At 42.1% G+C, this 15,637-nt stretch overlaps 1 protein-coding gene across 2 annotated transcripts in view; it reads right to left on the reverse strand.

The window, feature by feature from the left end:
- Raly (RALY heterogeneous nuclear ribonucleoprotein) overlaps positions 1 to 15,637 on the reverse strand; it is a 69,657-nt gene that overhangs the window by 750 nt on the left and 53,270 nt on the right. The window contains exons 3-9 of one of the 2 annotated variants that reach the window (XM_057781410.1): positions 10,286 to 10,550; positions 8,056 to 8,128; positions 7,843 to 7,890; positions 5,715 to 5,881; positions 2,133 to 2,246; positions 1,728 to 1,981; positions 567 to 615 (exon numbers count right to left, since the gene is read on the reverse strand). In XM_057781410.1, coding sequence (XP_057637393.1) covers positions 571 to 615; positions 1,728 to 1,981; positions 2,133 to 2,246; positions 5,715 to 5,881; positions 7,843 to 7,890; positions 8,056 to 8,128; positions 10,286 to 10,541 — 957 coding nt within the window. In that variant the 5' untranslated portion in view covers positions 10,542 to 10,550 and the 3' untranslated portion in view covers positions 567 to 570. The remainder of the gene's footprint in view (positions 1 to 566; positions 616 to 1,727; positions 1,982 to 2,132; positions 2,247 to 5,714; positions 5,882 to 7,842; positions 7,891 to 8,055; positions 8,129 to 10,285; positions 10,551 to 15,637) is intronic. The other variant, XM_057781411.1, reaches the window with a different exon arrangement.

Raw genomic sequence — 15,637 nt, forward strand, 5'->3', positions numbered from 1 at the left:
ACATGCTGATATTTCATTTTACCATTCAACACCTGCATTTCCACTTATATGATATACACACAATTCTAATCTTGCAGGGTAGAGGAGGAGATCGGATAAACAAACAGCTCCCGTCATACAGGCTTACAGGACATCTCCCATTAACAGGATCAAGCTGAACTAACCAGGTCCATGAGATACTTCACAGTCATCCCCTCTGAAAACGAATGGCACCTTTCCCCTAGTCTTCAGAGCTGGGCTACAGAACAGGCAACTCTTGTCCGTACTGCACCATGAAGACTGGCCAATAACAGAAGGCTGTCTGTTCTCTCTATGGAATACTCCCTCAGTAATACGCACACTAAGCTTCACAGTATTTTTCTACCACCCCTAGAACGCAGTTTTCCTCCACTGTCATCCTGCTCCCAAGGGAACACGTCATGAGTGGTCCTGATATGCTGGCTACAGGAGTAAGGCTGCATCTAAGGACCTTCAACCTTGGCACAGTATGATTCTCTAGACCCACACCAGGAAAAAATTACAGCCTCCACTTCGTTAATTTCCTGTGCTTCTTGGGCACCCCATACCTGCTTACTGCAAAGCCCCATCTTCTGCATCTGTGTCCTGGCTGTGCTCCTGAGAGGAAGAAGACAAGACAGATCATTCACTGCAGGTCCCAAGCCTGAGCTTTCTGTCCAGGAAGGTTCTGTGGGTCAGAGCACTACCAGGAGAACCATTTGAAGGGAGATCCAACTAAAAACCAGCCCAAAAATCTGGCTTAGTATTCTGAGAGGGTCATTTGACAATTGCACAGGAAAGGGAAGAAAAAAATGGGATTTGTAACAGACACATTTCTATGCATGGAAAGACCATGGACTACAGTAAGTTTAAAGCCACATAGCCCACCTTTGGAGTACTTTTTAGTCTTTTAGAGCTTTCACTGAGAACACTATGCCTAAGAAAGTAAGATATAGTACCAGGCTAGGCTTAAAGAAAAAAGAAATGAGGGGTGTAAGGATTTATGTCTACCACAAAGTCCATCCTCGTGCTGTAAGCCAGCAGTGATTAAAAGAAAAAGCTCCAGACCCAGTCAAGTTTTTAGGCTTCAGGACAGGGTTTTCTCTTACTTGCTGTAAGGTTCTGAGCCAGGTACCTGGTAACTCTGAGCTTTAGCTTCTTCAGGGTAAATGTGGCCATTATAATGTAATGTGTAGTTCAAGACTATTGTTAAGTTACACAGTGTGATATTCAATTCAGTGTTCACTAAACAAGCAGCAAACACACTAACAGGCATCTTGAATGTTGAAAAGAATTGGACCTTTTCACAATTTAGGCCCACTCTCATGGCTCCTAACCTCACTCTGAATACTTCCAGTGTATACAGGAGTTCATTCCTTTAAGAGACAGCCTACTAGATGCTTGAAAGGCAATCGCTTTTTAGAAAATTCTCATGTGAAATTAAAATTCCTGTCTTCCTATGGCTTTCCTTCCTGTGAGGCTGTGTGTGCAATTCTTAGGCCCAATTCTCTTCAATACACTTAGAGTAGAAGACAGATTGGACCCTGGGCTTTGCTGAGGCCTGCCCCAGTACACAGTGGGACTTCTAACCGACAGCTCAGGGAACGATACACTGCTCACTCATTCTTCCCTACTCCTCATAGGATTGACACTCTGAAAAGTAAAAAGAAAGGAGCTCACAGGGGAACAGCCCCAGCCCTTCGAAGTCACACAGCTAGCCAGGCCCTTACCAGTTCTTCCTCACTATGTGTTAGCAGTCCCTCCTCATCACCATCATCTCGAGTTTGGACTTCTCCTTGGGGTGTGCCTGCCTCAGAAGCTGTGTCGTCCTGGGGGGCTGGTGGCCGGCTGCTGCTACTGCAGCTGCCACTGCCACCACCAGCATTGCCACTGCTGCTGCCGCCACCACCAGCATTGCCACTGCTGCCGCCACTGCTGCTGCCACCTCCTCCACCACTGCTGCTGTCGCCCTTCTTCTTGCCATCTTGAAGGATAAAAGAAGTGGAAAAGGAACTAATCAGCTAGAGCAGCTACTCGGCACACCTTAGTGAAAGCTAGTCACTATACAGCAGGGCTCAGGGCCCTGGAACTTCGAGTTCCTAACCCTTGGGCATACTATCTTCCCAAAAACTGACCTGGGTTGGCCTTTTGTTCCTCAGCAATCTGTTCCAAGCGACCCAATAGGGCATCGATGTTAGACTTGATCTGTGTCAGTTCTGTTTTGATGGTCTGTAGCTCGCTGCTCTTTACTGAAAGTGGAGAGGAGACAGGGTTATCACTTAAGGGTGATGCAAACAAAACCCAGCTTCATTCTGTCAACTAGGGAGGCCATTCTCTTTTGGGTCTTTTCCTGCCAAGGGAAAAGATCTCTTCTTGACAGAATCAAGAGGCTATCTCCAGGGGTGACCAATCCATACATATGAACCTGGCCTAGACCTCCCAATCCTATAGGGATTACAGATGAATAGTATATAGATGTTAGTTTCTGTCCTGCACAGTCCCACAGCTATTCAGTCCCAAATAAACACACAGAGGCTTATATTAAATAATAAACTGTTTGGCCTATTGTTCAGGCTTATTACTAACTAGCTCTTATGATATAAATTCACCTATAATTCTTGTCTATGTTTAGCCATGTGCCATTCTCATCTTGCTTCCTCTGTGTCTGGTTGGTGACTGACTGACTGCCTTTCCTCTTCCCAGAATTGTCCTAGTTTGCTCGCCCTGCCTATACTTCCTGCCTGGCTATGGTCCAATCAGCGTTTTATTAAATTAATATGAATGACAAATCTTTACAGTATACAAAAGCATTATCCCACAGCATACGAATGAAAGTATATTTACGAATACGACACCCACATTCCAAAGATGTAGGGTGGGAGGTTTTGGTCATTCAATGGGTTATGGATATTTGTCATTTTGGAGGGGTTGGGGTGCGGGGGGTTGCAAGTTGTTATTGGTAATGGTCAGGAAAAAAGCTAAACAAAGGAAATTAGATTTAAGGTTCTTGTCAGGAAAAAAGCTAAACAAAGGAAATTAGATTTAAGGTTCTTGCTTTGCAAAGAAAAAAAGGATATAGATATGATAGGATAAAAGGGTAGATTATTGAATCAACTCTGAAAAAAAGGGATAATAGAGATATAAAAGTAGATTATGAATCTACTTTTAAAAAGCAACTACTAGTTTTAAAAGTTTTACATAGGATTGGACTTTTGTATACTGTATACAAATTTTATATATTGATAGAAATTTGAGATTAATTTTGTTAAAACAGACTGTACATACATTTCTAATCTTTTCAAGATACTATACCTATACAGCTCATTTAACAATGTAGTTCAAACTTCTAGTCCTTGAAAGTATTATTATCAACTATTTAGGATAATAAGGAAATGCAGGTTAGTAATTAGTCACCTATAACAACTGAACTTGTCACATTAAATATGTTTTCAAGGTCAAACAGAGCTATATTTTAAATAGACAGGTAATCTTCAAACACTTCAGAGATCTACAGAATATGGCATTTTTTTAGAATGACACTGGTTCTTTTTTTTTTTTTTTTTTTTAAATAAAAATGAGACATGTCTGCTCCTGGTGGCGCCAATCTACTTCAGAGAAGATGATGGGCATCGAAGAAACTCCACATGGAGTTTGCTTTGTTTGTAACAAAAGTAAGCCACTGGGCAAGAAAGTGCCTTTGCCTCAACTGCTGACATTATGCTGTCCTGATTAGACAAGCAGGACACAGAGTGACTGCCAAACCTTGCCCAGACAATGTAGGACAGACCTCAAAAACCCTGCTTGATAGAAAAGTCTCTCAGATAGTCTAGGCCTGTAGGTTGAAGATGGATGCCCCAATGTTGCAGAGGAACTTTGGGTGACTGTCCAGGTAGCCAGCCATCTCTCACATTTTTCGGAAGTTACGCAGTTATTATTATACTTCTTGGGTCTCTGAGGTAGTTGAAAACTAGGCACTTATAGTTTTCACTGTTTACGGGACTCAGAAAAGAAATTCACTAAAGAAATGTAAAGTATTTAAGGTTGAGAGATAGCAAAAGATAGCTTTGAATGGTAATACAAGTTATGATAGTAAAATTCGGTATGAGACTTTCGACTCACCAAGATAGGATATGGATTATTTTCTCTGAATTTGTCAAATGCAAAGGAACTAGGCATTGTTGATGTATTTACTGCCTGTATATATTGTATATAGTTATTGTACTTATTGTATATAGTTTTTCTTATAGTAGATATAGTCTTATTTTTTATGATTTTAGATAAAGGGGGAAACAGATTGATATTTTATTTATGTTTTATAAATAAAGCTTGCCTGTAGGTCTGGGCCATGTGTGCTGCACATCTGCAATCCCAGCATTTCAGAGACTAAGGCAGGAGGATTTTGAGTTCTAAAGTAACTGGTTTAAATCATGAGATCCTATCGCAAAAAGAAAAACAATGTAGGTCTGCAGTGAAGTAACCATGTGTCATCAGGTGTGTTATTGGGTGGGGTTGTGCCAAGTGGTGGCACGCGCCTTTAATCCCAGCACTCAGGAAGTAGAGGCAGGTGGATCTCTGTGAGTTTGAGGCTAGCCTGGTCTATAGAGCAAGTTCCAGGACAGACTCCAACACTATCTTGGAAAAAACAACAACTAAAAAGTCTATTGCAATTAGATTTCCTGAGTGCTTGACTGCAGTATACAAAGACCAGAATAATGCTATCGCCTCAGTGGGTGTCACACCACAGCGCTGGACTTTTTCTTTCTTTCTTTCTTTTTTTTTTTTTAATTTAAGAAATGCATCCAAACACATAATTGTTAAGAGTAACTTCAACTGTAGATTTACTCCTTTACTTATCAATGTTAATAAAGTATGATTCTAGAGGCTAGAGAGATGGCTCACTGGCTAAGAGCACTGATTACCCTTGCAGAAGACTGAGTTTGATTCCTAGCACCTACATGACAGCTCAAAACTGTCTGTAACAACTGTTCAGTCCCAGAGGATCCATCACCTTCTTCTAGCCTCCACAGGCACTGCATATACACGGTGCAGAGGTACACATGCAGGTATACACATAAAATAAAAACAAAGATTAGCCGGCCAATGGTGGCGCATGCTTTTAATCCCAGCACTTGGAGGCAGATCTCTGTGAGTTCGAGGCCAGTCAGGTCTACAGAGTGAATGCCAGGACAGCCAGGACTGTGACACAGAGAAACCCTGTCTTGAAAAACAAAAAGAAACAAAAAAGTTTAAAATTTTAAAAATCAATTGCTAAAAATGTGATTCTATCATTTTAGTGATAAAACCCAAACCATCTAGAGCAGTGCTTCTCAACCTTCCTAATGCTGCAACCCTTTAATGTAGTTCCTCATGTTATAGTAAACCCGAACCATAAACTTATTTCATTGCTTCTTCTTAACTGTAATTCTATTGTTATGAATTGTAATGTAAATATCTGATATGCAGGATATCTGGTATACAACCAAAGGGGTTCAAGATCCAATCTAAAAAGACTGATAGATGTCACCAGGATGTGGTGGCACACATCTTTAATTCCAGCACCCAGGAGGCAGAGGTAGACAAATTTCTATGAGTTTTAGGTCAGTCTGGTTTATATGGTAAGTTCCAGGCCAACCAGAGATACATAGTGAGACCCTGTCTCAAAATAAAATAAAAATAAAAATGAAAGAAAGAGAGAAAGGAAGGAAGGTGTCACTCACACTTGATCTTGGCTGAGCCAGTAGTGATGGCTGTGGAACGGGCAAAGAGCTTGACAGGTATTGTAGTTTTGACACGGCGAACCAAAGGAACTGTGACACGAGGTCGCTTCACCGGGACTGCTCTGGGCACAGGCACTGGAGAAAGGCGGCCTCGATAATCAAACAGCCTGCAAAGGCAAATAAAACAGAGGCTGCAGCATGGCCTGTGGCCACCAGGAGGCACTACAACACTAGCTTTACCCGTCTAACCTGAAAGGCCCAGAAAGAAGTTTCTGCTTTCAGTGAGCCCTGGTATGAAAAGGGCTTTCTTTACTGGATGCTAAAGTCTAATGAAAGCCTTACTATTTCCACCATATCCACAGTCAGGCCAGGAGCAGTATGGGTGCCCAGTCTCAAGAGACTGACATCCAGACTGCCTTCTGCTCAGACAACTGCCACCCCCAACCTTTGATCAGTCTGTAAATGTCACAACAGCCCAAGTCCCCACCTGGAAACAGAGGTCTGAAAATAGGTGGCCAACCCCTATCTACTTAATGAGGGCTGTCCAAGTTCACTGTCTACCTGAGCGTGCAGTAAGGGTAGAGCATGAGAACCTGATTTAAAACACTTGAGAAAGTATGACAATGACAGGCAAAAGCTGGATACACACTCAACCATGGCCTCAGACTCTAAGCCCCTTATTTCTCCCCACCCCCAACCCCGAGACAGGGGTTTCTCTGTGTATCAAGTCCTGGCTGTCCTAGATCTTGCCTCGAACTCACAGAGATCCGCCTACCTCTGCTTCCCAAGTGCTGGGATTAAAGGCGTGTTACCACCGCCAGCTAAAACCCTTTTTTTCTTTTTGACCACTTCAACGCCTTTTATACTTCAGAGATATAGGTCAAGCACTCAACAGTATTTAAAGGGAGGGTACTAAATTAGACCCAAAGCTCTCAGGCTATCTGCTGTTACTCTAGCATATAACCTGGTCCTCTCCAAACGGGCTTCTCTTCCTGAAAATGAGACAGAAACTGAAGGGTGAGTAGAACTGTCCCACCACATCTGCCTTTAACCTCGGCTCCGAAAGGAACCACGGCCGTGTCAGGGATACATACACTCTATAACTACTTTTTGGAGTCATAATACCTGCCATCACTAAGAAACTCAAGGCTCCATTTTTGGTAACAGCTAGGGATCGGTCTCTGGGAATGAACCAATCTCTGACCCACATGGGGAGGTGATGGCTTTGACCTTGGTCAGAAATCACTGAACCAGTGAATCTCAAGAGCTTCAGGAGTCCTGAGAGATCATTTGGTATAAGCCTATCTCACTGGCTAGTAGTAGAATTTGCAAAGATAGACAATCCATTCAGTGACATGGCTGAGATCAGCATGTAATTCTCCTGACTTCCAGTTACGAGACTTTCCACTGTACCATACTATTTCCTGAAACACACACAGCAGGACGATGGTTCAGAAAAGGTGTTTTCCTTGGAATGTCTGGAGAAGGAAAGAGTGGTTTTGTTTTCATCTTTACCACAACCTCTAGTCAAGCATATGACCAGGAGCTGGCATTGTGGTTAGTCTTATAATCCCTGCACTCAACAGGCAGATGTAGAAGGATAATGAGTTCTTAAAACTGTTCAACAAATGTGGCTGAGGCCTCTGAAATAGACTTCAAGGTTGAAGTCTAGGTAGGACTGACTGGGGATAGAAGGCAGACCGCAACCCATCAGGGACTAATTCAGGCCTCCAGATAACTGTGGCTTCTTAGTCGTAAGTGTCAGATCAAGCTTTCATTTTGGCTGGATGAGACTGAACAGAGTTTAAGGGCTCAAGAACAACCTGTGAAGGCACTGTGACTGTTTTTGTACCCCAGCTAGTCAGCTGTGTTCATCCTTAAGCTATGCACTCCCTACACTATAGGACTAGAAAAACTACTGTACTAGAAAGAGGCAAGGCAGTCAGAGTGTGACATAAGTGCTCTGGTCCAACCTCTGTCCCTGATTTGTGAAGCATCCTGAAGCAAAGACCCATTCACACTTCTGTGCTTCAGTTCCCAATCAGGACTCTGTGAGCTACACCAGCAATCTCTTAAGACCCTTCCAGTTTGGCTATTTAATGCCTAGACACACCCCTTCCCTGCTCACCTGGCATAGAAGTAGTCTTGATAGTAATCATAGTCAAAGCTGTAGCCACTGGGAAAACAAAGGGAGATGGCCACTCAGCCCACTTCTCCATAGGTCCTCATCTCCAAATGTCTTCCTAAATTCTAAACTCAGCACACTGTCACTATCAGCATTTACACCCTCTGTGAAAAGAGGAACCCAACCAATACAGACAAAAAAACCATAGAGCCTCACCTGTATATGGCAGTTGCTGCTCTCTTTAGCCCCTTGGGTCTATTGGGCTTGGGCTCTCCAGCCATGTTGATGTCTGTGTGGAGGGAAGAAGCAGAGTTGGAATGCTGACATGACAGCAGCATGTCCACACATATCATCATCGTGCCTCCATGTATTTACACAATGCACACATGGAACTGAGGTATCTAAAGATCTTCACTTAATTTTCAAACATTAGAAGAATACTAGGACATCACAGGTATATGCCTGGTTGTATATTCATATATATTCTAATACGTAAGTCTTCAATACATATTTCAAGTATGTTCATATAAATCAGATATATATGAACACATACACCCTCACATATTATATACATATCCAGGTAAGAAAGTCATATACATAGATAACCCTTATACTCAAATATAATCAGGCTGCTTATAGGCAAAGAAGCCAACGAATACTCTTGGGTATTACACTAAACATCTTTATGCCTACCATAGTGCTTAGCCTATAAGAAATATTCAATAAAATATAAGTACATCAACTTCCACACTCACAAATATTCTCACACACATACATATACATGTAAAACTATGTGCTCACATTCTCTACACATTTAATCACATCTGCACATCTCATATTCACTAATACATACATACAGATATACTCCTATACAAAGTATGTGAGCAAGCAAGCACGCGTGCACACATACACACATAAAAACACTGAGGTAGACAACAGTCACTTCATATGTATGTAATCAATAATGCCAAGAGCACATGCCTTCCCTTTAGTCCTTGTGTTCACAGCTCCTCACAGCTTTTAGAAAGGAGTCTAACCCCTATCTTCTATATACTGGGGTAACAGGATATACTAGTCCATTTTGTTCCTTTTTGCTTTTAACTGGACCCATAAAGCTTGTTATTAAGAGGTTATGATGGTAGATCAGTGAGTGCATTGAACAACCCACATCTGAGAAGCTGCTTTACAACAGACAGGAATTAACAGACACCCAGGACTCAACAAGGATGTCTTCATCAAACCACTCCCCTCGAGGCACACTGATTTATGAAGAAGAGGAGGGGGAAAGGCCGGAGCCAGAAGTGATAAGATGATTTCAAAGACACAGTGTCTTCTAGACACAACAGGACTCAGAAGCTGTGGGAGCACACACAGGACCTACACAGGCCCGAGCCCAACCAGGTTGTAGCACTTAAAGGGGTTAACTGAACAAAGTATTCTCACTACTAAACAAGAGGTTATTTGCAACTGATATCTGCCAGCAAAAGAAAAATTAGTTTGCTCCAGTGTGTCTATCACGTACCAGGGCAGGCCCTTGCCCAGGAGGAGTTGGCCAACACTAAACTAAATTAATCGTTTTTTGTTTGTTTTTCCTGGAGGGTGGCTTTTTGCTTCATTTTTATCTCTCTGGTTTTTTTTTTTTTTTTTGCTTATTTAATTTTCCTTGTTTTTATTCATATCTTTCTTTGAGAGAAAGAGGGAAAAAAAATTAGATGGGTGGGTATGATCTGGGAGGAAGCCGGGTGGTGGTGGTGCACACCTTTAATCCCAGCACTTAGGAGGCGGAGGCTAGAGATCTCTGAGTTTGAGGCCAACCTGGTCTACAAAGCAAGTTCCAGGATAGACTCCAAAGCTATAGAGAAACCCTGTCTCGGAAAAAACAAAGTCTGGGAGGAGTTGGGGAATATTCAAAATATACTGTATTTGAAAAAAAAAATTTAAGGGGAAACAAAGAGGCTATGAAGAACAGGGAGAAAGGTTTTGTCTAGTAAGCCTGATGGCCTGAGTCTGATCCTAAGAACCCGCATGAAGGTGGGAACAGAGAACCAACTCCATAAAAGCTGTCCTCTGACATCTCTCTACACAGGAGCCATGACTTACATATTCATGTGTTAAGTGTATACAAACCTCATTCATTCAGAGACAGGATCCCCCTTGTGCAGGCCTGGTTGCCCTGGAACTCACTCTATAGAGCAGGCTGGCCCTGAACTCACAGAGATCCACTTGCCTCTGCCTTCCAAGTGTTGGGATTAAAGGCTCACACCATCATACCCAGAAACACAAATAATTTTTTAAAAAAGACTCATTGGGAAAGCAAAGACAGGAGAAAAGGGGCCTAATAATCCCTTATAGGCACTCATTTAAGAATTACAAATATAACTTATATACATTACAATCATAAAATCCCAGACAGTAGCTACATAGAGGACAGCAGAGGTTAACTTACCCAGAGTTTGTCCAGCCAGCACCCGTCCATTCTCTCCCAGCACAGCTGCCCGGGCATGGCGCTCATTTGCATACTGAACAAAAGCATAGCCTTTGTGCACAGAACAGCCAGCCACACGGCCATACTTGGAAAAGATAGTTTCCACATCTGACTTCTTTACCACAGCCGTGTTTAGGTTTCCAATGAAGACCCGAGAGTTGATGGACTTGGGGTCATTCTTGTTGGTTACATTGCTGGTCTGAATCTTCAAGGACATGGTATCCACCTGAAAAGATAATGCCAATGTGAAACTGGGTTCCCAGGCTAGGCTCGAGGAATGTTCGTGGCCCATATCGTGACTAACCTGGATTGTTCCTTGCCTTGCTCACATTCTCATCCCTATGATACCCATCCTCCCTGTCCCTGCAACCTGTTTTCTTGTTACATTATCAACAGTTGCCACTTACTGGCTGCTAGTCTTATACTAGATGGCTTACAATGTTCCCTTACTTGGTACTCACATGGGAAAAACCAACACTGAAGTTCATAATGCTAGTCAACAGCAAGGCTGGCTTTAACCCGGCTCTTGACTCCTTTTAATTAGCATTGGTGTTTTTTGGCAGGAAACTAGAAGTTACAGAGAGCTGCGAGCCACCATGTGAGTGCAGGGGGTAGAATCCGGGTCCTCTGGAAGAGAAGCCAGCCAGGGCTCTCAATCCCTGGGCCATCGTTCCAGCCCTGACTCCATTTTTCTTAAACCCTGTATCTTTTAAAATATTTATCACAAATGTTACCCCGTCTAAAAACTAAATTTAGTATTTTTCTACAGCATTTCTGTTCCTTCAATGCAGAGCCATAACAAAGAGGACATTAGCTATTTCAAGGGATTTTTGAAGTCCCCTATTATAAAAATTGCTTAGTCTGATCTAGATGTACCTCATCTTTACTAACCTAGCCAATAAAGTCTTTATTGTGCCAGCCACTCTACAAAAGGTGCACTTACTATAGGCTAAGGGTGGCATATAATACTGATTGATCCCAAAAACTTGTGGATGAATATATAGATTATTTTACCAGAAACTGAGACTCAGGTTTTTTTTTTTTTAAGATTGTTAACTTGGATCTCTGGGAGTTCGAGGCCAGCCTGGTCTACAAGAGCTAGTTCCAGGACGGGCACCAAAGCTACAGAGAAACCCTGTCTCGAAAAACCAAAAAAAAAAAAAAAAAGTAAGATTGTTACCTTGCTAATAAGAGGCATTTAAACACTTTTAAAGCCCATTTCTGTCAGTTTCATCACTGCCTCCTAGAGTTAAAGCCAATTAAAATAGTTAAGATAACAAATTTACCTGAGAATGGTCTTTAGTAATTTAATTTATTAGTTATTCACTTTATACTGATTCAAAATCAGTTCAGTTTATAAACGAGTTTGCAACTCCTCTTGTACATGTGTCTATATGCAGGTCAGTAGACAAACTGAATTATCATGCCTCAGGTACAATCTGCCTGCTTGTTTGTTTTGTGAGACTGTTTTTTAATCTTCACTGAGTAGGCTGACCTCGCTAGCCATAAGAATACCTCTGCTTCTTCTAGCACTTGTATTACAAGTGCATACCCCTATACTTGACTTTTTAAAATGTAAGTCCTGTTGCCTTGAATCCTAGCACTCAGGAGGCAGAGGCAGGTGAGTTCAAGGCCAACCTGATCTATACAGTAAAATTCAGGCCAGCTAATTAGACTCGGTCTTTGAAAGGGGGGAAAAATCTGTACCCCACAGAGCCCCTCCACAGAGCCCCTCTGCAGAACAATTGCACCTTGGCATAAGCACCAAGAGATGTTAATTCCAGAAGGCAAAGTCTGTGGTTTCGTCTTGGCATTTGTACTTACTGACCCTGCGTTCTGTGTGCAATCCCAATCTCATCTTCTAGGGCAGTTTCAAAAGGTACTAAATAGTCTCCAATCAAAATGTATAAAAACCTTCACCAGCCTGCCTGTTTATTCTACCTAATACTAGGGGAGCGGGGGGCTTTTTTTCCCCCAGAAAATTAAGACTTCAAGCTGAAGAAATGTGTAATCTTTTTGTACTATCCTAAAGCAAGGTCTCAAAGCTTATCTTGCTACGACTAAGGAAGAGGCTGGTGTGAGCTTTAGAACTGACTTGGCTCATTACTAAGTTTACTTTTACACCAACATTTACAAATCAGTAAAGGACACAAGGAGATAACCATGAACATACCAAATACACTCTCCATAAGCAACAGGAAATGTTTAATGGTCCCCATTTTTCAGTTACAACATCCTCCTACCTGGATGGTAAGTCATTCAAAGATTAATTCTGTGTCCCTCTACAAATATAAAGAAACTATAAGCTGCCTATGTGACACCAGGTGACTGATCCTGCTCAAAATTATGCAGAGATGCCACTTTGTTTGGCAGGAGGAAGCCAGCCAGGCCTAGAGTGTGGACGGAGAAAAGAGGGAAGGCAGAGATGATAGTTCAGATGCAATGGTTGCTGGCTCTGCCGTTTACCTGACAAAGACAGGCAGTAGTGGATTCCCGCAGACTGTTGGGAGTGTCTAACATGCTGTGAGTAGGGAGCATTCACTGAGCACCCTTGTGTAGCACTGTGGAGAGATTAGCACTCACTGGTTTACTGGAGTGGAGAGATTAGCACTCACTGGTTTACTGGAGAAGTCTTTCAGATTCGGCTCTGCCAATCTTTTCTCAACTCACTTGAGCCTTGAAACAGTAAATATAAAAGAACCTTGCAAACTGTGGAGGATTTTACAAGATCAAATATTAGTACAACCTATATATATATCTGTCTATTCTATCAACACTACTGCTAGTGGGACCACTCTAAACGAGAGTCATGAGCAGACTGGAGTACATTCTTAGGACACCACGAGTCAGAGTCAACTCTGTCGCCTTGTTCCTGCTCTGTAGAAAGGACACAGAAAGTTTATGCATGTGGCTGCTATATGAACATGTTCTGATACCCAAATCTCAAACTCTCAATCTATATGCTCCCAGCTGAATTTTAAGTATTGCAGGATACTTTGGCATGTAGGCTGTATGCTATTCTGTAGACTCCCTAAGTCCAAGAGGACAGACACATGTCTAGGGAGTTGTAGAACACTTGAATCGTATCACAGAGGTGTATGCCATACGACCTAGCTTTCAGGTCTGGTTTGCTGGTCTGGTCCAAATGCCCACCCTCACAAACCAACAACCCCCAACTTAATAAATAGCCCTATTTTATATTTCCCCCTTTATTCCTCTGATCTTTTAAAAAAGACAAAGTAACATGTAACTAAGGCTGGTTTTGAACTGGCTATATAGCCATAGATGATGACAAACTCCAGACCCTCCTGCTTCTCAAGTGCTAGGATCACCAGCATGTGCCACCACATCAAGATTAACGTGTCTCAGAATGGAAATCCTAAAAACATCAATATCCATTTCAGCAAAAACTATCTCATTTGATAAACTATTCCCTACTGCCAGGCAACACCTTGCTTTATAAACTGTGTGACTAAGAGCAAAGTACCAAATACTCCAAGACTTTTTTTTATAATAATACAACTGAGGAGAGGTGGGTGGTGGGTGGTGGGCATGGAGAGGGCAGAGGTCATATAACAACCACATGTGTTATTAGAGAAATCTGTAATGATAGATTAGCTGGAACTTTGTTTTTATGTTCTTACTGTGGCAATAAAATAAAATAATGGAGAAGAACCCGGCCAGGATACCACAGAACAGCCTGGGTTTGGGGTGTCCTCTAGCTCTAAGTCTAGGTGTTTTGGGTTTTTGGGTTTTTTGCCTTGGCCCTTTGATATCCTCTCTCCCACTTGATCCCTCCAAGCCCCTCTCCCCCACCTCTCTCTTTAAAGACAAAGTCTCACATAGCTCAAGCTGGCCTTGAAGTCTTCTCCCTACTTCCACTTCCCAAGTGCTAAAATTACAGGGACAGCTGGGCGGTGGTGGCGCACGCCTTTAATCCCAGCACTCAGGAGGCAGAGGCAGGCGGATCTCTGGGAGTTCGAGGCCAGCCTGGTCTACAAGAGCTAGTTCTGGGACAGGCACCAAAGCTACAGAGAAACCCTGCCTCGAAAAACCAAAATAAATAAATAAATAAATAAAATAAAATTACAGGGATGGGCTATCATACTCCACAAGATCAGGATTTTTGTATTCTATTTTTCCTTTAAGTGAGATGGGCATTCAGGAAAGCATGGAACAGAAAACAAAGACAGCATCTCAAAAACACTGCTATGCTGGAGGAAAACTAGAGGGACTGCCTCCTAGGCCACTCTCTTCACTTTCACTTGCTAGACAAACAACTGCTTAAAAGCTGGAGCCTTACTAATTAAATCCCACCAGGAACAAAAGCTTTGAAATGCAATTACAGCTCATAGGGATGGGCCAGCTTCTCCAAGTTAGTAAGAAAGAAAATTTGGCAAAAAAATCGACCATTTTCCCAAGTTCAAACATTTCGGGCAGAAACTATGTTCTAGAACACAAAAGCCAACACTAGGGGGGAAGAAAGAGCTTTGCAAACATACAAAAGTCCTAAAAAAAGTAGGGACAACTCCTAAATTTTTGGTAACTGAGAATCTACCCAAATTCACTGCAGTAAAAAGAGCCTCTGATTTTGAGTACCAGTGCTTCATACATCTCTTCCCATTTAACCTTAACATAAGACTTGTTTTTTAAATAGGAAATTGAAACAAAGTAATTAGTTAATAAAACAAAGCCACAACTGGAATTCAGGTCTGTCTGACTGAAAAACAAAAACAAAACAAAAAAGCAGGGCAAGAATATTCATCTGAGTCAAACAAACACACACACACACACACACACACGCACTCACGTACGCGCACACACACACCAACCCCTCCTTTTCCTCCCCCCCTTGTACAATTCTTCAATTTGCATAGGACTTTTGTGAATGCCATAGATTTCTGTCTGTGAGGCATTTAGAATCTCATTCTTCCTTCAAATTCTATGTTGAAATCTAATTCTAAGAGTTTAAGAGATAGATCAACAGGCCTTCTGTCCATCCCTCACTGCCTGGTAACCAAGAGCAGCTGAGCCACAGAGGCAGTAGAACTTATGGGCAAACTGCTTAGCTTTCTCCAGAATATCTTTATCATTAATAGCAACTTTCTTTATAAACCACTCAGATAACACCAGGGTTATCTAAGGACAGACAACAATGGAGTCTTTAGGTTATTAGGGCATAAGAGCCAACTCTGCATAAATGGGTTTTAGTATCTTTATAATATAAAGAACCTCCTGAGAACTGCCTTTCCCTCTCCACAATGTAAGAGAACAAAAAGACTTGCCCTGGAACTAAGCACACTTACCAGATAC

This window comes from Chionomys nivalis, chromosome 9 (genome assembly GCF_950005125.1).
Source record: "Chionomys nivalis chromosome 9, mChiNiv1.1, whole genome shotgun sequence".
NCBI classification, from domain to species: domain Eukaryota; kingdom Metazoa; phylum Chordata; class Mammalia; order Rodentia; family Cricetidae; genus Chionomys; species Chionomys nivalis.